Source organism: Sycon ciliatum, chromosome 1 (genome assembly GCF_964019385.1).
Source record: "Sycon ciliatum chromosome 1, ocSycCili1.1, whole genome shotgun sequence".
Classification (NCBI taxonomy): domain Eukaryota; kingdom Metazoa; phylum Porifera; class Calcarea; order Leucosolenida; family Sycettidae; genus Sycon; species Sycon ciliatum.
This window is the reverse complement of record NC_088643.1, coordinates 86,195,649-86,215,783: the sequence shown is the minus strand read 5'-3', so window position 1 is coordinate 86,215,783 and position 20,135 is coordinate 86,195,649. Positions and strand designations below refer to the sequence as shown.

The 20,135-nt window shown below is 48.5% G+C and overlaps 2 protein-coding genes across 2 annotated transcripts; one reads left to right on the top strand and one right to left on the bottom strand.

The window, feature by feature from the left end:
• The first annotated feature begins 206 nt into the window (after positions 1-206).
• On the top strand, positions 207-16,663 carry LOC135806080 (cytoplasmic dynein 2 intermediate chain 2-like). Its single transcript, XM_065320225.1, has 17 exons — positions 207-960; positions 1,963-2,113; positions 2,633-2,714; positions 3,086-3,165; positions 3,565-3,617; positions 4,039-4,078; positions 4,622-4,696; positions 5,175-5,241; positions 5,759-5,850; positions 6,367-6,411; positions 7,133-7,215; positions 7,412-7,485; positions 8,226-8,342; positions 8,715-8,908; positions 9,322-9,447; positions 14,840-14,922; positions 16,058-16,663. The coding sequence occupies exons 1-17, from the start codon at positions 902-904 to the stop codon at positions 16,176-16,178; spliced, it is 1,542 nt and encodes a 513-aa protein (XP_065176297.1). The 5' UTR covers positions 207-901; the 3' UTR covers positions 16,179-16,663.
• A 1,161-nt stretch (positions 16,664-17,824) lies between these two features.
• Positions 17,825-20,086, bottom strand: LOC135806077 (BTB/POZ domain-containing protein 10-like). Its single transcript, XM_065320224.1, has one exon. The coding sequence runs from the start codon at positions 19,899-19,901 to the stop codon at positions 18,888-18,890; it is 1,014 nt and encodes a 337-aa protein (XP_065176296.1). The 5' UTR covers positions 19,902-20,086; the 3' UTR covers positions 17,825-18,887.
• Between the last annotated feature and the right edge of the window lie 49 nt (positions 20,087-20,135).

The window sequence follows — 20,135 nt, the reverse complement described above, 5'->3', positions numbered from 1 at the left end:
GATAATCAATCACCTTGGAAACACGTCGACATGGCAGCTGTTTACTGTTGTTCCTCCAAACAAACCAAACAAACTAGCAACCAGGGAGTCATAGTCTATGACTCCCTGCTAGCAACCCACTACTGTAGTGTTGCACTGGCAGTGGCACTGGTCCGTACAGGATAGTGACAATGGTACAGTCGACTAGTTCGTAGTTGTGCCTAGTCTGGTCCGAAATCAAGGCAAAATACATGTACAATGTACATTGTAAAAGGCTCCAGGGTATCAAAAGTCATCAGTCGAGTCCATTCAAACGCATCTGGCCTGCCTGTTCAAACAACTGGTTACTCAATACAATCATAGTACTCCTCTTGTTCATTCCAGTAAATTTTAGTTCAGACTGAGACACATGACGTCATGACGTTAGTTGTAACCTTGTTACAGTACTTGTGTCTTCACTGCTCTTTTCGCGCACTGGGAGTGGGACAGCGCTCTCTCGTCCGCTGCTTCACGATTCAGCAAAGTAGACCACTGCACTGCCCCCGAGTTACCTAAGTCCTTGATAAGTTGATTACTAGCTGCACTGGGTGTGGTACCACAGGACTTGGCGTACGACGATTGACGGTGTGTAGACGTGGTGTGTGTGTGTGTGTGTGTGTGTTACGGCCCTAGTTTCGTCCCCGTTTGCCAGTCGCAACATCATTCTACAGTGTGTGTAAAGACTTTTTAGTCTAAACAAAAGGAAGGGCACATTCCACACATGGTGACGAAGGGTTACCGCTCACATTTTGGCTCAGTATCGGTATACGACACCTGGCCGGTGTCACATTATTGCCGACTGGGTGTAGTATTTGCTGCAGTTGTATCAATGAATGCTAGCTGCTACGTCTTTACCCAGTAACAGTGGCCTATCCAGGCAAGCATGTTCCAAGACGCTGATGGCGACTCTGTCCACATCAACTCCACGTGGAAAATTGAAGAGTAAGCGTTTTGAAAAGGCAACTATTCATATTCGAATGTGAACTGTAACTGTGTAATAAGGGAAATTAGGTGTAAGAGAAGTGTTGCTTGGTGAATATCAAGGCCCTCCTGACTCAGTCCTTGGTAGAAGTTTGGACTGGTTTTATTTCCGTTGCAGTTGACTTCCGTCAAAGTTTACATTCATGCATAAGAAAGAGTTTTGCCAATTGCACACACACTGAGTCATGTACACGTACATGCACTCATCAGAACAGGATCTACATGTCATTGCGTAATTCCGAGTCTGCTCTAGGATTTCAAACCAACCGTGTACACAACGTGTGCCTGGCACAACTCTTGCAACCGGGTCAGTCCCGGGTACATTTAAACATCCGGGAGTCTTAGGATTCCCTGATTGAGTCCAACCGAGTCACAAGTGACCCGTGTTCTTTTTCCAAGCGGGTCCAAGTACCCCCCCCCCCCCCCCCCACCACGACCCGGCTAACCCGGCTCTGGAGCAGACACTGTAATTATGATACATGTACAAATGTAGATGTCTAGTAAGCTGCCCAGTGTAATGAGTTATACCATCCACTTTCTCAGACTGGCCCTGGGATTGATGTCATGTGTGCAATGTGCATGAGTCATCCTGGTTTTAACCATGCACCTACATACACCTACATGCGGAAAGTTGGGTGTGGTGTGGTGTGTGGTGTGGTGTGGTGTGGTGTGGTGTGGTGTGGTGTGGTGTGGTGTGGTGTGGTCACAGCCAACCAAGCTCCGTATCCCATTCTTTTTTGTTTTTTTATACATGTACATGTATGCTCAGAGACTATGATGCCGGGCCGGCTGGCCAGCCCCATGAGTGGTGTCATAGTGCCTATGTGCGTATCTTGTGTATCACTGGCATGGCCTTGCTGGCCGGAAAGTGTCGATATGTATCTCGTGTCTCCGGCATCACTGGTATTGCAGGCTGAAAAGTGTCTATGTGTGTATGACTGACATCATTGGTTTGCATCGCAGGCCGGAAAGTTGCAGTGCCGGTACTCAGACTAGTGTGATCTTGGCTGATGACAAGGCCACGGAGCCTGTCGAGAAGAAGCATGTGGAGGTGCAGACTGATGATGCGGCCGATGTGCAGCTGAATGTGAATGAGCAGCCGTTCGACAAACAGGTAATGTTCTGCAAATCGTTTTGAAGATGGACCCAGCTAGCCTGGCTGATATTACGGTTAATAGTAGAGCCAGTCACACACCAATACTACAGCCAGTCACACACCAGACGATTATGTTTTCCTATCTTTACCCTATCGCTCTCAACGCCCTGGTCTGTCAGAGCGACACTGAGGAGTGTGTGACACTAGTACTAGAGGTTCTCCTGTTGCATTTCAACATTGAACTTACTTAGTTATGAGCCATGGTAAGACTTTCAACAGTACCCCTCTCATCTGACATTGTCCCACTTGGACCGGGATAGGATCATCAAAATCATCTCTTTATGTATTTTTTTTAGATAATTGGATTCCAAAACAGACAGATGCCTAGTTACAACGGACAGTGACACGTTTTCCGTCTCTCACCTGCCGGCTGTGTATACGTCTCTCACCTGCCGGCTGTGTATACGTCTCTCACCTGCCGGCTGTGTATACTATGTACTTCATTGTATACATGTATGTGTATGTGTGTATGCGCAGAAAGTTCTTGCATTCCTGAAGCGTGTCTATCCACTTGTCAGGTCACAGTTGACGGAAAATATCAGCAGCCATGCCTTTCATGGTTAGTCAGTTTATGCAATGGCATAGCAGTTTGTCAAAGTACGGAGGTTGCAGTAAATCACACTTTGAAACACTCATGACCACTTACAATGCAGTGCATTAGTGTAATTGTCTGAGCTTTGGAATTCATACAGCTACTACCCACAATGCGATAATATCCCACTGTACAATCATCTGCGTATGGATCCCTGTATAGGGGGCAGATCCCTGTGTACGGGTAGATCCCCATAGCCAGTCAGCTCCCTATATCAGGGCAGGTGTTCGAATACACTACTTGTATGCAGCTTGTACCTGTCAGCCTTTCTCTATGGACTATCTTGCTGTACAAGTATGCGGGTGTGACTACCGGTATGCCTATGCTATCCACTCCAGGCTATGATGTGGACTGGAGCGAAGACTACGGCGGACTGGATTGTATGCATACACTGACTGAACCATATCTCTCATCGGAGGTAAGTGTTCCTTATATGCCAGGGACTGACATTGGCATTGAACACAGGCTATGTCGAGCATGTTGCAGGTAGTTGAAGCGCACACAGATTTGCTGGTACAGTTCGAAAGGATAGGTCATGGCTGAAGTCAATGTGTGTGCCTGTGCTTGTGTGTGCGTGTGTGGTGGTGTGTGGGTATGTGTGTGTGTGTGTATGTGTGTGTGCGCATGTGTGTATGTGTGTGTGTGTATGTGTGTGTGTGTGTGTGTGTGTGTGTGTGTGTGTGTGTGTGTGTGTGTGTGTGTGTGTGTGTGTACATGCATGTGTGTGTGTGTGTGTGTGTGTGTGTGTGTGTGTGTGTGTGTGTGTGTGTGTACATTATGTGTGTATGTGTGTGTGCATCTGTGCATGATTTGTTAGATTGGAGTTAGTGGCGTCAGCTGGAGTGCAACCGGATCTACTGTTGCAGTTTCGTATCCTCCAATTCCTCAGCTATATATTGTTTGTACAGCACAGGGTCGGGTCTGTAGCACTGATAACTCTCAAGTGAATAGTTGAATTATATACTTGAATGCAAAAACAATGTAGCCCAGGACCGCAGAAGCAATTTTTTGATTGGTTCGGTCCTACCACAGTCTTTCATTATTTGTGCATGATATGGTGGGTAAGCATGACCTCCTCAGCAGTAAACATGCGTTGGTTCGGTTATGACCTGACTAACCGGACCGGTTTCGGCGGGCCTGTCACGTATTACCAACATCACATTGTCAACAGAATATTGAAGTGAAGGCTCTGTTCTGGGAAATTTAATGACGGGTGTGAGAAAGGGATCCTGTGTTGATAAGGTGCAATATGCCACCATTATTCCTATTCCCTAACTTGGCGTGTTGATAGGTTTGGTAGACTGGACCATGAACACTTATGCACACACAAGGTAAGTTGACGCATGGTATCAGCAGTGTGCCCGATGCTCTCATGCATGCAGATAGGAAGGCGTATGCCCTTTAAAAAGGCACTGGCAGGACAAGCATCCTGCGTTGACAAGGGGTACCAGTACTGGGAATAGTTGCCTTTTGTATCCTCCTAGGCTAGGCCTCTCTCTCTACTACACAGAGAGCTCCCCCCCCCCCCCCCCCCGCTGCGAGAAAACAGCTCGTACACGCCAAGATGTAGTAACAATGTCAGTGTATGACTAATTGCACTACACGCAGTACACAGTCACAAGGCTCAAGGTCGCCTCTGGTCAAGCGGGGCCCAGCTTCTGTAAAATAGTTCGAACAGACACTGACTGGCCCTCTGCAATGTTGGTTTTGCCTTGCACAGAATAGGTTTCAGCAATGCACCCATAAATTTGTTTGTGTTGTTACCATTGGTAACACTCCATTTTGATCATTTTCTGAACACTGCTTGTTTCATCAAAGTAATCCTTGGTCGAATGCATGCTGTGGCAATGTTGCTTTATTGTGTTTGACTTTAGGCAGGTGTTTGTACCTGGAATATTGATCGCCAGTCGTTAGACGCCAACAAAGCTGATGTCATGCTCGACTGTATGGTAAGTAAACTGTAACCTTGACTTTTGCAGTACCCCTTCGATGAACACATGTTGTTGTTGTTGTTGTTGTTGTTGTTGTTGTTGTTGTTGTTGTTGTTGTTGTTGTTGTTGTTGTTGTTGTTGTTGTTGTTGTTTCAAATCTTTATTCTCGCGATAGCCAGAGGCCAATAAGAGATAATAGTGTGAGAGAGGAGAAATGGTGAGGAAGAATTGGGTGTTGTTGTTGTTGTTGTTGTTGTTGTTGTTGTTGTTGTTGTTGTTGTTGTTGTTGTTGTTGTTGTTGTTGTTGTTGTTGTTGTTGTTGTTGTTGTTGTTGTTGTTGAACAACCATGTACTTCCAAGTATCTGTGTTCCTTTTGATCAGAGGTGGTACGAGTCGTCGTATTCTGGCTACTGATGCACCGCTAGACTGATATCCTGTTTGTAGATTGAACCTTTCTACTCTCCGTTGGTCTGTTTGAACGTTTCTCTTCTCCAGTCATGTGTGATGTGTGTGGCTTTCCATCCCAGTACCCCAGGCGTACTTTGCGCGGGAACCTACAATGGTAAGCTTCTCATGCAGTTGCACCCATCCCTTCTAAGAGGAGTTCGTTTTTGGGAACTCAATGTACATGGACCATGTTGCTATTGTACCGTAGCATTTCTATATTTGCATGCTTTGATGACCTTGTCCATACTGTAGCTCTTATGCCATCGTGGGCCACAGTAATGGAGAACGAGTCTCAAGCAGTATGATGGAGTACTATCGCTTGCAGGGGCGTCGGAAGGTATTTTAGTGTGGTACGGTCAGCCATCTGAAGTACAATTGACTCGTGGGGGAGTGGTGGCTGAGCCGAAAATTTTGGAATTTTAGATCCCAGATCAGTGTATTTTGTTGACTCACGGGTATCTGGGGCAAAAAGTGGTACGGTCAATACTGTAGTGACCGTACCGTGTGCGACGCCTCTGACTTGTGCAATGCATGGTGGTAGCTGGCACCAGCCAGTGATGCTTCTCATCCATACAACTGTTTCAACAGTGACTGTACATGTACGTTCTATGGACCTTTCTTCGTCTTCTTAGGTGACGTGCTTGTGTGGGATTTATCCAAGACTGATGCAAAGCCAATACATGCCAGCCCTTCAGAAAACTCACACCAAGATCCAGTAACAAGTGTAAGCCAGTTTTGTTTGAAACTTGCGTTTAACTTTTGAGCTTACAAACTGAACTGTATGCCTTCACATGGGCCACCATTGGCCAACATGTATAATATACATACTTGTGGCTAATTTGATGTCCACATAATGTTAGCTGCATGCTCCACACATACATAATTGAAATACTTGTAGACCATAACAACTGCCTGGGTACGTGGTTGACAACATGATTACCTTTTGAAGGCAAAGTTGCCGCTTCATTCCCAACATGGAGAAATCCTCCTTCCCCGTCTGGGCCAGGTACTAGCCCCAAAGCTCAGCTAAGAAGGCAGAGGTGGCGAGGGATAATTATAAGACAAGCAGTACTTCCACACCCTCACTGTGAACATCTCATTGACTTGAAAGAGCAGCCTCTTACACTCCCTCACTGTCCGTGCATCAACTGTACAGTAATCATGCCTTGTAAAGTGCAGTGTGTGCCAATCGTGATCACAATGTCACGGTACTACATGTATATGCTATATGCCTGTACAGGTTGTCTGGACTATAGATGTTGCTAGTCGTGGCAAGAAGTATCAGGTAAGATAGGCAAACTCCAGGTTCTACCGTGACATTTTTTGATCAACCATGTACTCTCGCACTGAGGGACGGTTGCATTTTGCTTCATAAAAGGTACTAGATGCCAGATTTGATAGATTAAGAAGGCAGTTAACTGCCAGATCTGCCTAACAAATTGAGCTATCCAATCATCGGTCAGCTCCTACAAGATTAGTGTTGTTGTGCAATAGCTGACCCTAGATCCATAAGTTTGGTGGTATCACTATGGCACTCTGAGTCGGCATTGGTCAGTGGACTTTCCATGCTGCAGTATCTGCATGGGTTCCTGGTTCTCTTTCCTCCCTCTGTGCCATGGCTGATGTGGATATTTAAAACCCCCATGGTGACCTCACCTCCTCACTCCTACTCTCAACTTTGAGATCTTGGTGAACTCCCATGGGACCCCCCCCCCCCCCCAAGTGCTCTCATCCACTATTTCCTATGACCAGCTCAAGCTCTAGAGATGATTTGACTTACCTCCCGAAACGCTGTGTACGACTGATGGGGGTTGGAAATCCTCTATGATATCATAATGATGTGTATCATGCGTGACCAACATTGCATGCAATGATAGCATGATACAGGGGTGGAGTGGAACAAGTTATAGTGTGTATGCAGTTGGCTGTTGATTGCCGATCAACTGTCAAAGTCTGACCATATTATCCCTGCTGTACCTTTGTGTTTTGTCTGCCTCTAACTCAAGATCCAAAGTGTTGGTTCTGATGGCAAAGTGTTGACGTGGGCCTTACCTAATCAAACAGCGGCGATGTTGGATTTAGTTGCAGGGTATGTATCAGTTATCACATCGATCCTTGGTCTCTCTCTCTCACACTCTCTCTCTCTCTCACTCTCTCAGTCTCTCACTTTCTATTTCAATGATGCTCAGGAGTTTTAATGATTATTAGAATATGCAACTGGATTACCTGGATTACTTGGAAGTTAACACAAACATGGCGTTCTTTGCTGCGTATGTTGTATGCAGGCATGTCCTTCGCACAGGCAATGTAGTGAAGAGTTTGAAAGGTGGCTCAACGGCAGCCAGTGGTCAATTTGGTGGTAGGTATTAACCAGCAACCGATGGCTAAGAGAACAAAACACTGTTATAGTAACGTATGCCGGGCAGGGGCTTCGGAACCTGTGAGGCAGGTGCGGCCAGAGCCGCAACAATAATGTTATCCTGCGATTCTCGAAGCAATGGAACATGGGTTATTTGGGACCTATTACCTAAATTTCTCCGGAGAAGGCACCACCCCCCCCCCTTCATAGCCACACCAATGTTGATTGCCTTCCGACGGCCCTGTACGGGCAATGCATTCAACCAGCTTTTCGGTCGCCGTCAAGTCACAGACTCCTTTCATGATCTCAGTAGGCGCGTGCCCCGTATGGGTTCCTGGGCGCCCGGAACCCCCCTTTTTTTCGCTCAAAATGCAGGATTTTGCTTCATTTTTTGAAAATTTTCTCGGGGGAGGTTCCCCCCAACCCCCCCCCCCCCCCTTGAAGGGCACCGGCGCACGCGCCTAACTACCACCAAATGATTGTGCATAAAGTTACGTAGCCTCACTGGATGCATGCAGCAATGCCGGATAGCACAGGATAGTATTACAATCTGAATGTGAAATCAGCATCCGCATTCAACGGTCACTATTTTCATTAGAGCTGGTATAGCCTGAAGTGCACTGCAGTCTTGACTGGGTGAAGATTACATTTATAATAATACAATTACTGGTATACATTTCACAGCACTAGCTATGAGCATGCAGCCGTGTCAGTCCAATGTGTCATCTCTGTTTGTTCAGCATCAAGTGTGTCGTTCTCAACGTTTGACCGGCGGCAGTTTGTTGTCGGTTGTGACAGTGGAAACGTCTTCAAGTGTAACCTGGGACACCAGACTACATCAGGGAACAAAGGACTGCGTACGTTTCCACTTTGTTTTACATAGAGGCAGGGCTACAGCCGACAGTACTCAATGCCTGTTATGGGTGGAGTACGGTACCTCTTGGGTCAATTTTCTTTTGCATGTATTGCCGTTAGAGTGTGCTTGGTAATGCAGAGGGCACTAGTAGTTTCATCGTGCTACTATGGTTCGAAGCTCTTCTTAGGAATTGCATGGCTAGATATAGGATGCCGTAGGATATGCTGATATATTGTCGAAGGTCCTTGCTTCGAGTCAGGGTCATGACAGACAAATGTATCTTCGGACTTTTACCCTTTCCCACTGCCCCCCCCCCACTACAGAATCTACATTGTCTATTTCTGCTTGTTAACATGCTACTCGGATACTGTAGGATCACCTGATGCATCCGCTGGCAAGCCTACAGGTGGGAGCATTGGTAACGAGTCGCAGATGAAGTCGCCAATCACCTTCCCATTTGTTCCTCTGAAGGGTCCCGTGTACGGTATCGACTGCTCACCATTTCATCGCAATGTGTTTCTATCATGCGGCACAGATGGATGTATTCACTTCTGCTCCGTTCTGCAGGTTAGTGAGCCGGTGATAATTATGTACTAAAAAAAAAGATTAAGAATGTGACGGTGTGTTATTATATGCACTGACATTGATTGTATTTTCTGTCTGTAGCAAATTTACTTTGTTTGCATTGTGTCATAATACAATTATGGCACGAAACGGCCTACCACATCAAGGGCATCGGAAGGTTTTCGACATTGGTTCCGGCCATGCCTTGAAGAGGCAGGGGGGGGGGGGGGGGGGGGGGGGAGGGGATTGGGCCCAAACAACCCATATTTTATTGCTTCAAAAAGCACAATATTAAATTATTGGTGCTGCTTTTTTCGCACCTACCCCACAGGTTCTGACGCCCCTGTGTTGTGTTAGGTCTGCATTCACAAGGCTGGCTGTTGATCTAAGTGTACTTTGTCTTTTCCGGTGAGCAGAATCGTCCTCTTTTCTCGGCTGATGCTGGACATGGCTATCTGTACAGCATCCGATGGTCGCCAGTTCGTCCATTAGTGTGTGCTGTAGGCTCTGCCGATGGCCATCTTCTACTGTATGATTTCAAGGTAAGAATGATGGGGGGGGGGGTACAACAAGGTTAGTGATGTGTGATGTGAACAGACCTGCGGCATCCAGGTTAAGTAGTCAGGTGCGCACCTGCGTTGGGTACACTGTCCTTATACCTACAGACCTGCCAGGAGCCAAAACAACAGTGCATTGAAGAACGAACAGGCTGTAGGATGTCACCCAACACAGTACTATATAGCGGTGTCTCAACTACACAGAGACTCCAGTAAAAAAAAGAAGAAGAAAGATGTTGTGTCTCTAACCAAGAGACTGTGGGTTCACACGTAGAGTTTACATACAAGTTTATTCTACGGTTGCAAAGCAATAAGAAGCGTTGAGGTATGATTGTGCTAGAGGATATAGGAGTTGTATCCCGGGTGCGGGATGCGTTGGGTGTTGGGTGGCAGTACAATGAATTGCTATAGAGAGTTCATGCCTAAGCGGTTGTGGTTTTAGGGTGGATCAATAGTACTTGCAATTAGATGAATACATGTCTGGTACATACACTACATTCCTCCCCTAAATGTTATGGTACATGTTGAGCTGCGAGGTATTCCTATACGGCATAACATTTAATGCACAAGAAGAAGAAGCGGATGAGCTGAGAGCACGGGACAGCAATTGTGTGAGCAAGAAGCAATTCAGTCTCTCAGGCGAGCCGGCAGGACTCGGGCTCTCGGCGGGTTACGGCGGGGTTCAGTCGTATCTTGTGCCAGCGGCGACTGGACCTGCTGCGTTGCCGTAGTTGCTGCTACTGGTGTTTGCGCAGGCGGAGGTGTTGGAGTAGCCGCGGCTTGGACACTGGGTGGTGTCGGAACACTAGCTGGCAAATGAGCAGTCGGAAAGCACAAACTGTGATCCGGTTCTGCCACGGACGGCAAAGGCGCTGTGTTCATCGGTACGGATGATTGCGGAGCGGAGTCGGCTGACCGGAGCTGTTCAACATGGCGCCTCCATTGCTGGTCCGGGCCAACTTCCACTGTATAGTGGCGGGATCCGTGTACCGCTTGTACTGTGCCCTGAATCCACGGGTGTGGTGCGTTGGTGCGGTAGTCACGTACCATGACGGTGTCATCCACAGCAAACGTGCGCTCACGGTTCGCTGCTCTTGCACTACGCTGAGCTGTCTGTTTCTTAGCAACAGATGCCTGGACACTGGGTTGAACCAGCGACAGCCGAGTGCGTAGCTCCCGGTGCATTAGCAGGGATGCTGGTGTGGCATTCGTTGTAGCATGGGGTGTGGTGCGATAGGCCAACAGGAAGCGAGGCAAGAACTCAAGCGGTGCTGTGGCAGAATGGGACCTGAGCGCCTGCTTCATTGTACGCACAAATCGTTCAGCCAACCCGTTGGTCGCTGGGTGGTACGGTGCTGAGAACGTGTGCGTTATGCCGTTGGCTTCTGTGAAACGGCGGAACTCATCTGCAGTAAACTGCGGGCCGTTGTCACTCACGATCTGGTCCGGTAGGCCATGTTGAGCAAACACTTCTCGGAGACGGCGTATGGTAGCTGGGGCAGTGGTGCTGCTCATTGGGAGCACTTCTGGCCACTTACTGTGGGCGTCCACCACAATCAGCCACATGTGCCCTTGGAACGGCCCGGCAAAATCAATGTGGAGACGCTGCCATGGCTTGGACGGCCACTCCCAGGGATGTAACGGTGACTTCGGTGGCGCCGCCTGGTGTGTCTGACAGCCAAGGCAGGCCTTGCCGGTCTGCTCGATGTCTGTGTCGATGCCTGGCCACCATACAAAGCTGCGGGCTAGTGCTTTCATCCGAACCAGCCCAGGATGGCCACTGTGCAGCTCCTCCAGTACTCGGTGGCGCAGTGGGGAAGGAATGACGACACGGATTCCCCACATGACACACCCTTGGTGTAGGCCCAGCTCATCTTTGCGTCGTACAAACGGTTGCATGTCACCGTCGGTTGTGGACAGGGCCCGTCCGGTGCTGACACTGGTTAGGACCTTGGCGAGAACTGGGTCACGGTTTGTGTGACGCGCTATTTCAGCTGCCGTGACTGGAAGCGGGTCGATCTGGGCCATGTTGAACACGTCTGCCCAGTCTAGGCTCTCATCCTGTGGTGAGTGTGGCAACGGTAGGCGTGACAGGCCGTCAGCGTTTGCATGATCGGCTGATTTGCGGTACTTGATCTCATAATTCATGCTTGCTAGGAAGATAGCATACCGCTGTAGGCGGGCCGTCGTCATGGCTGGCAATCCCTTGCTAGGACTGAAGATGGCTGTCAGCGGCTCATGGTCCGTCAGCAGGACGAACGGTCGACCAAACAGGTACGTGTGGAATTTGCGGACGCCCCAGACAATAGAGAGCGCCTCCTTATCGATCTGGGCGTACCGCTTCTCGGTGTCCGTCAGGGACCGTGACACGAAGGCAATCGGCCTTTCCGTACCATCCGGCATGATGTGCGAGAGCACCGCCCCCAGGCCATATGGTGATGCGTCGGTTGCCAACTGCACGGGCAGGTCGGCATCAAAGTGCATGAGGACCTGATCCGAGGCGATGGCTGCCTTGATAGCCTTGAATGCAGCCGCGCATTTCGCTGTCCAGCGCCAGGACTGACCCTTCCGGAGCAGGTTGTTGAGTGGATGCAGGGTCGTGGAGCAGTCTTTGAGGAAGCGCTGGTAGTAGCACACCATGCCCAAGAAGCTCCGTAGCTGGGACACGTTCTGCGGTGCTGGGGCTTCGTTGATAGCCTTGACCTTGCCATCAGTCTTGCGCAAGCCGTGGCGACTGACAATGTGTCCACAGTACTCGACTTGGTCTGCAAAGAACGTGCACTTGGCCGGGTTGACTCTCAGGCCGTGGTCCGACAGACGACTCAGGATGCTTTCCACATTGTCCAGGTGGTCATCGTCGTTGCGGCCGGTGACAATAATGTCGTCCAGTAGGCAGGCCTGGCTTGGGACGCCGTGCAAGATGCGGTCAATAGCCTGTTGCCAGAGCGCTGGGGCAGAGGCAACACCGAACCCGAGTCGGTTGAGCTGATACAGGCCCTTGTGCGTCGTGAGTGTGAGGAGTGGTTTGGATGCGTCATCCATCTCCATTTGGAGGTATGCCTGCTTTAGGTCGATTTTGGTGAATCGCTGGCCTCCAGCCAGGGTGGCGAAGACATCTTCCACGCGTGGTAGCGGGTGCTGGTCCACCTTCAGGTGTGGATTCAATGTGGCTTTGAAATCTCCACAGAGACGAACTGAGCCGTTGGGCTTCATCACAGGCACAATTGGTGTCGCCCACTCACTCCACTGTACCTTACTCACGATACCCAGACTTTCCAGCCTGTCCAGTTCAGCTTCCACCTTTGGCCGCATGGCGTAGGGCAATGGGCGCGCCTTGAGGAAGCGAGGGCTTGCATCGTCCTTCAGTTGGAGACGAGCCTTGGCGTCCTTGAGCTTGCCAAAGTCGTCGCTGAACACATCGGAGAATTTCTCCTTGAGCTGCTCAAGACGCGTACCTGCTGATCCTGGATGCTGCTGGCCAGGGGACACGGTTGCGGAGGGGACGTCAGCCATCTCGACCTGGAACAAGCGCTGCCAGTCGAGAGCGATGTGGGCAAGCAGGTCCCGGCCACAGAGCGCTGGCCCCTGCGTGTCCACCACATGCAGTGGTAGCTCCGCGGATTGATGGTAGTATTCCACGCGTGCTACGAACGTTCCGCGAGGATGCACGGGCTCGCCGGTGTACGTACGCAACTTCAGTTTGCTCGCGGTGAGAGGCGAGGCAGACAGCGACTTTCGATAAATCGCACTCGGAATGATTGACACCGCAGCTCCAGTGTCGACCTGCATGCGGACCGACTGGCCATTGACGATAGCATCAATCCAAAGTGCCTTCCGCACGGTCGTGGGTGTCGTTTCATCCGTGGCGACTGCTGGCGCTTGAAGGACGTCTGCGGCTAGAAGAGAAAGTGAATTGAACTCGTCGTCGTCCGCGACATCGACAGCCAAGCTGTGGCAGGCGCTGCTACCACTTGAGCGTTTCGCTGAATCTGTGAGTGTCGATCTTTCCGCGAGGCGCTTCTTGCAAACCTTGCGGAGGTGCCCAGTCTTCCTGCAGTGGCGGCATTCATATGCCTTGAAGGGACATTCACTTGCGCCGTGTGCCGTCGAGCCACAGCGGAAGCATGCTGAATAGCTCGTACGGGATTGACCTGAGTTCGCGGACTTCGCACCTCCGAACGATGGTCTGCCAGCACGACGATGTTGCGATGTGCCCAGGACGTGTACACCAGCAGCAGTGGCACTGCCCGCGAGCTCGGATGCATCGCGAGTAGCTACCTCCAGGCTGTTGGCTTTCTCGATGGCGGTCTTCAGAGTGAGGTCCTTCTCTGCCAACAGAACTTTGCAGAGAGCTTGACTCCTGATACCACACACGAACCGATCCCGCAGCGTGGTATCCAGGACATCGCCAAACTCACAGAATCGTGCCAACCGTCGGAGCTCCGCGAGGTAGGCATTTACTGACTCTCCTTGGCGTTGATCCCGCTTGTGGAAACGGTATCGTTCCGCGATCACCAAGGGCTTCGGAGCACAATGCGCAGCCAGCGCGTCGGACAGCTCCTTCAGCGTCTTGTCCTTCGGTTTGTCCGGGCTGACCAGGTCAGCCAACAGTTTGTAGGTCAAGCCACCAATCAGGGTCAGGAAGGTGGCTACTTGCCTGTCTTCGGCCACATTGTTGGCAGCGAAGTACTGCTCGACGCGGTCATAGTACGTAGACCAATCCGTCGTTCCAACCGAAAATGGTTCCATGGCTCCAATTGCAACGGCCATCTTCGTCGCCAGTTGTTGTGTCTCTAACCAAGAGACTGTGGGTTCACACGTAGAGTTTACATACAAGTTTATTCTACGGTTGCAAAGCAATAAGAAGCGTTGAGGTATGATTGTGCTAGAGGATATAGGAGTTGTATCCCGGGTGCGGGATGCGTTGGGTGTTGGGTGGCAGTACAATGAATTGCTATAGAGAGTTCATGCCTAAGCGGTTGTGGTTTTAGGGTGGATCAATAGTACTTGCAATTAGATGAATACATGTCTGGTACATACACTACAAAAGAGCGGTCTGGGCTACAATTCTCCCCCCCCCCCCCCCCCCCACACACACACTCTACTTTGGCACCCAACAGTGCTGTTTTTCTTTACAAAACTTTTATTCCTAGGGTAATGGCATGTGATGTAGACAGTGCTCTGAACAGCTCTTGCTGTGTATTGAAATGTGGATATCATGGGGTTACAGGTCAAACGTCATGTGACCAGAATCAACACAATCTGATGTCAAATTTCAAGATTTAGTGCAGGGTAGCAAGTTCTATCTAAAGACTTGAAAGGAGAATTCTAAACTGCTGTGTGGATGTGTCACGCTTGCCTTTGTTCTATTATGTAGTCAAGTCAGAGCCATCCGGTTCTATCTCTGGAGGGTGATTCTACGAAGAGAGCTATTGTTGCAGTGGAATTCAACTGCAAGAGGTGAGTATGTTGGTACGCAGCATACACAGTTACAAATGTAGTTTTTTAAAACTTTTAAATCAGGACATTGACTGTGCTCCAGACAATGTATCACATTGACTGTGCTCCAGACAATGTATCACATTGACTGTGCTCCAGACAATGTATCCGTACTGGGGTCGTTACAAAAGTGTTCCTTCATCCCTGAAACAAACATCGTTCATGGGGAGGTCAGAGTATGACATGGAAGGTGTTCATTTCAGGGCCGACCAAAAACTTTTCCAACCGTGCCCCCCTAAGCAAGAATATGTCTTGTCACAGTATCTACAGTGCTGCGCAATGAAATCTGATATTGGGTGATTGGGTGAGCTGAGTTGCACCCTGCACCTTGTTCACATTACAATATCTGCAGGGCTGCAAAGTACCCGGCGTGGTATTGACTCGCTTGAATTCTGTAGCGCTGTACTAAGCGAGTTCCACTATACTTCAGGGCGCGAAATAACGGTCGGACATCGGATTTCCGACCGTTTACGGTCAGTTTCCGGATGTTTTGTACACATCCGGACAAAGTGTCCGCGCACTTTTTTGCAAAGTACAAAAAAGAAAAGGCACGTCAATCCTTTGTCTCATAGTCATTAGTGATGTCGTCTGGCAAGAGAAAGCCAAGCACCGCTGATGCGGGTGCTCCACTTGGAAAGAAGCCCAGAGGAGTCAAGACGACCACTTGTGACAAGTGGGTCGCCGAGTATGATAGGGAGCTTTCAACTTCTGTTTGGCTGAGCTATGAGCGCAGTCCCTCAGATCGTAGCGTTGTCGAAAAATTTGAAGTGTAAGATGTGTTCCCGTTTTGTTGATAAAATTCGCAGCAGCAAGAATTTTTCTGACTCCTTCGTCGTAAACAGCAACTACAACAATTCTAATAATGCTCTTTTCATGTCGTGATAACATTTCGATGGTATTAATTCTACATTGAACATTGTGTGATTTGATGTGAAATTTGCATGTCCGGACATGTCCGGCCATTTTTGCAACTGGCAGGACATTGTGTCAGAGCACATTTTAATCCTTAGCGCATGCCCTGTACTTAGTTTAAAAGACGGATGCTGGTCCGGACACACTATTCACTTGACCGTGTGTCTGTTTGCTTCTATTGCAGACCTCAGTATGTAGCATGTGGAGGAGTGAACGGCAGCGTCAAGGTCTATCGCTTATCTCATGACCTGTCCCATGCTGCTGCCAACGAGACACGGTTGCTGAAGGACCTAATTGAAGCATGACATGAACTCTTGCTTCCCTCCATCGTGTGTATCGTGAGCAATTACGAACCTCGCACAGATAATGAACATGTACAAACCAAAAAAGACAAAGAATAGTCATTGCAAAACAACTCATTCGAGTGAACCCCCGCATCACAACAGGCATGTTTTTTCAATTTGATCACTTTAAAAATAAATTTTGTGCACAGTCGTTTTGTGATTTTATAATAATTATTTACACACGAAAATCCGTGGAACAAAAAAGTGATTTTAAATGTCTCTACTCACGAGTTTCATGCTGAAAAGCAATCATCAGGAGACATTATAATTATTTATATTGGTGTAGACATTTTACTTGCCTGTGACAACTGTTTTTTTTAAATATAGCAGTGGAGTAACTTAGTTACCTTGAGTTCTACAATTGGTTTCGTCAATTTCTTTCACCACACACTCCCGCAGCAACGAAAAAGAAGGAAAGCAATGCTGATTGCACTTGTCAGCATGGATTTGTGTTTTTGCCAGGATACTGCAGATAAGATGCATGTGTAGCAGCAAGCGAGGCATTTCTATTATTCAATGCGTGAAGAGACTTGAGAACACCAGCTTGGACTCGGACCTAAACGGAACAAATCCAAATTGTACAAAAGCCATGTAGCCTAACGTTACTCGTGTACAATGCATGACATAGCCAAGAAGAAGAATGTTACTCGTGTACAACAATGCATGACATAGCCAAGAAGAAGAATGTTACTCGTGTACAATGCATGACATAGCCAAGAAGAAGAATGACAATGAAGCGTGTACATGTCATAAACATGGCATTTTTTGTGACAACATGCAGTCCAGTGCTGTGACAGGTCTGTTAGTTGTGCCCAACAAACATGATCATGCCATGGGTCACGAGTACTGACAGTCTGTGATACCCATTGCAATATTGATGACAGTACATGTACACACAGCACATGTATGGATACAAAAACAGCATTGATTGGCAAAGGCATGCACCATACATGTGTCAATTATCAAACATAGTCACACGTGAATACACACACACATGCACACACATGCACACACAGTGCGCACACACCAGGGATACGATACACACCTCTACCCCGGATTTCGAAGATCTACATGGTCTGCGGTCTACAACACAACTCACAATCACGGCCTTGTCCTGCTGACCTTGAGCGTGGCCCAGACAAGTGATGCCTTTTCACGAGCGCGTATAAATCAGCTCTGCCCCAAGGGTGACTACCAGGCAGCCTGGGGTCGAAAAGACTCGAAACTCACATCATTTAGAGTAACAGTCACCAGTATCGTCTTCCTGTACGCTACGAATCCTGTACCTGAGTATGAGTACCTGCAGCACCACACGTCAAAGCACCGCTATGCTGCTTATTATGCAGCAGCCTGGCAAAGACATCATAGTCCTCACGAGTGCATTGATACAGTCGTCCCTCTCTAATCCGGCACTTTATAATCCAGCACCCTCGATAAACCGGCACAATTTTCAGTAGCCAAATGTCCTCTTCATGCACATTGCAGCAGTAGATCAGATTTGTTAATCCAGCACCCTCCCTAATCCAGCAGATTTTCGTGGCACAAATGGTGCCGGATTATAGAGGGACCACTGTACAAGTAAACGCAACACAACACAACACAACGAGTAAGACTACTAAGAATTGCGATAGTGTTTTTCTGTGGCAAAAAGCATGGACAACATGGTTGACAATGAGATGGCAACGTTTCGAGGGCGTTTTCACGAGGCAAATAGCTGCTAGCACGTGCAGGGATAATCCGATATGAAGTATTTCTGGAATGAGCGGAGACAACATACTCACACTAATAAGTCATAACAGAAATATAAACTATGGCAATATATCAGGAGAGAGAGAGAGAGAGAGAGAGAGAGAGAGAAAGAGAGAGAGAATAAGCAAAATAGGACACAAATAAGCATGGGACAAAGGCAGCACAGGTCTATTTTCTAAAGCTTCTACGGGTCACTGATCTCATAAATATGTTGCGAGTACCAGTACTAAGTGTTTTACATTGACGTTTGGTAAAAAGCCGCACTGCAGATGATCAAGTGGATCCAAAGAGCAAAGTAGCGTAGGTAGCGGTAGTACTAAAAAGACACAAACATGCCTGCTGGTATAAAGAGTCGAAGACATCTCATAGCATCAACACCAAAGAGATTAATTTTGGTCATTATCAGAAAGCACATAGAATGAAAGGCATTTCATGTTTTTCTAGAGTGAGTCTTGTATGATTTGCAGGAACTGGCAAAGCGACAGGCTAATATTCACATCCCAAAATCAAATGGCAAGTGGAACAGTATACTTTCGCAGGGCCCCCAAGTAAAGTTTGATAGATGCTGGTGTCAAGTGGATGAAAATAGAATAGAATAACATCATAAGTTCGGGCCTACTCCAGAATGATGGCCCAGTTGGTCCAAAATGCCAAACGAGTCCTGAACGAAAACTTACCCAAACTCTCCGAGACGGGAGAGGAGAATTTTCTGCAGGCATCAGAAGCGATGGCATAGGACGTGGCTGACTATAGAGTCATGGCATGCCAGTGGATTCAGAGCCGGCTTCCCCAGACATGAGCTCCAGAGGGCATAGACAGAAACAGTGCTGCCGTGATGCAATAGCACAGGGTACTGTAGACTTGCAAATCAAAGCTCAACAGAGAGCAGTGCACATGTCGCAGCATAGCACCATGGATGGTTCAGTCTCCTTCTTGCTGATCTGTTGCTGGCTCACCTGCAATAAGATACGCAGCCTCCGGGTCAGGAGCAATGCCTGCTTTCGGCTTGACGCACTGAAAGTCAACGTGGCGCGACCGTGCTTCCTCCACTTCCCAGCCGCAGTGCACAAACGGCCGCTGAACGTAGTTGTAGACAACCTCGGTACGGTCACTGTTCGGACGGCGGCGTAACTTTTCCATATGAGTAGGATAGCCTTCAATTCCAAAGCGAATTTTCTTCAAGGACCTCTCACGCAACACATCTTTGGCCACATCACGGTTCTCCACGTATTTGAAGAAGCGGTAGAGCTTGGTCGAGCGTATGACTTCATAGTATTCTTCTCCTGTAGTGGGTGGGTATTCAGTATCCCACTCAACGACATCATCCTCGCACAGGAAAACGATATGACACTCCCTGTCGCCACGCTTGGCACACTGGACCATGACGGGAAGAATCTGCTCCGAGAGGTAGGACTCAAACAGCAGCTTTGCACCATCATTGGACAGCTCATGCAGCAGGGCACAGAAATCACTGCAGCGAACAGTTCTTTCGTTGAACGGTAGCAGCAAATAGTCACATGCCTCTCTCAGATCTCGAATGTGTACATGAGGCGGGCAGTACATCACGCCAGACTTGTAATACTCCAGGATACAGCGAAACACGTCCAGTGAAACACCCTTTAGCGTGTAATCGCCGTCATCGTTAGGCCTAGTCAAACGACCCTCAACACAGGAGAGAGAAAACATTTTACCAAGCATCGTGTCAGGGCGAGAAGCAAGCAGACTGGCTTCCACCGTTACACGGGAATTCTCCACCAAGAACGTAATCTTTTCTGGTCCAGGATTCTGTGCCATTGTTGCGCAGTTTCGCTTGGTCTTGCTTGCAAGCGATCTCCCAGGAGAACTTGGTATTCTCTTCAGCTCATATTCTTCTCCGAGAGAGGAAGGTGACAAACTTCGAGGTGGCTGGTCCTCTGCAAATTCCAGCTCGCTCATCCTTAGAATATGGCCGTCGCGTTCTTATGAGAGCTTCGTCGCTCCACAGCCGCTCACCTATGGCTATGAAACAAAATGAAGCCTCCAAGAACAAAGAAGCAGATCCAAGATCAAAGTTTCGCCATCACGATTCGATTCAAGATCATTCAGCTTTCCAACGCCACAGCACAGTCATGAGTCAGTCAAAGTGTGCCACTGTGTGGTACGTAGATCTACGTGGTGCATGGCTCTTCA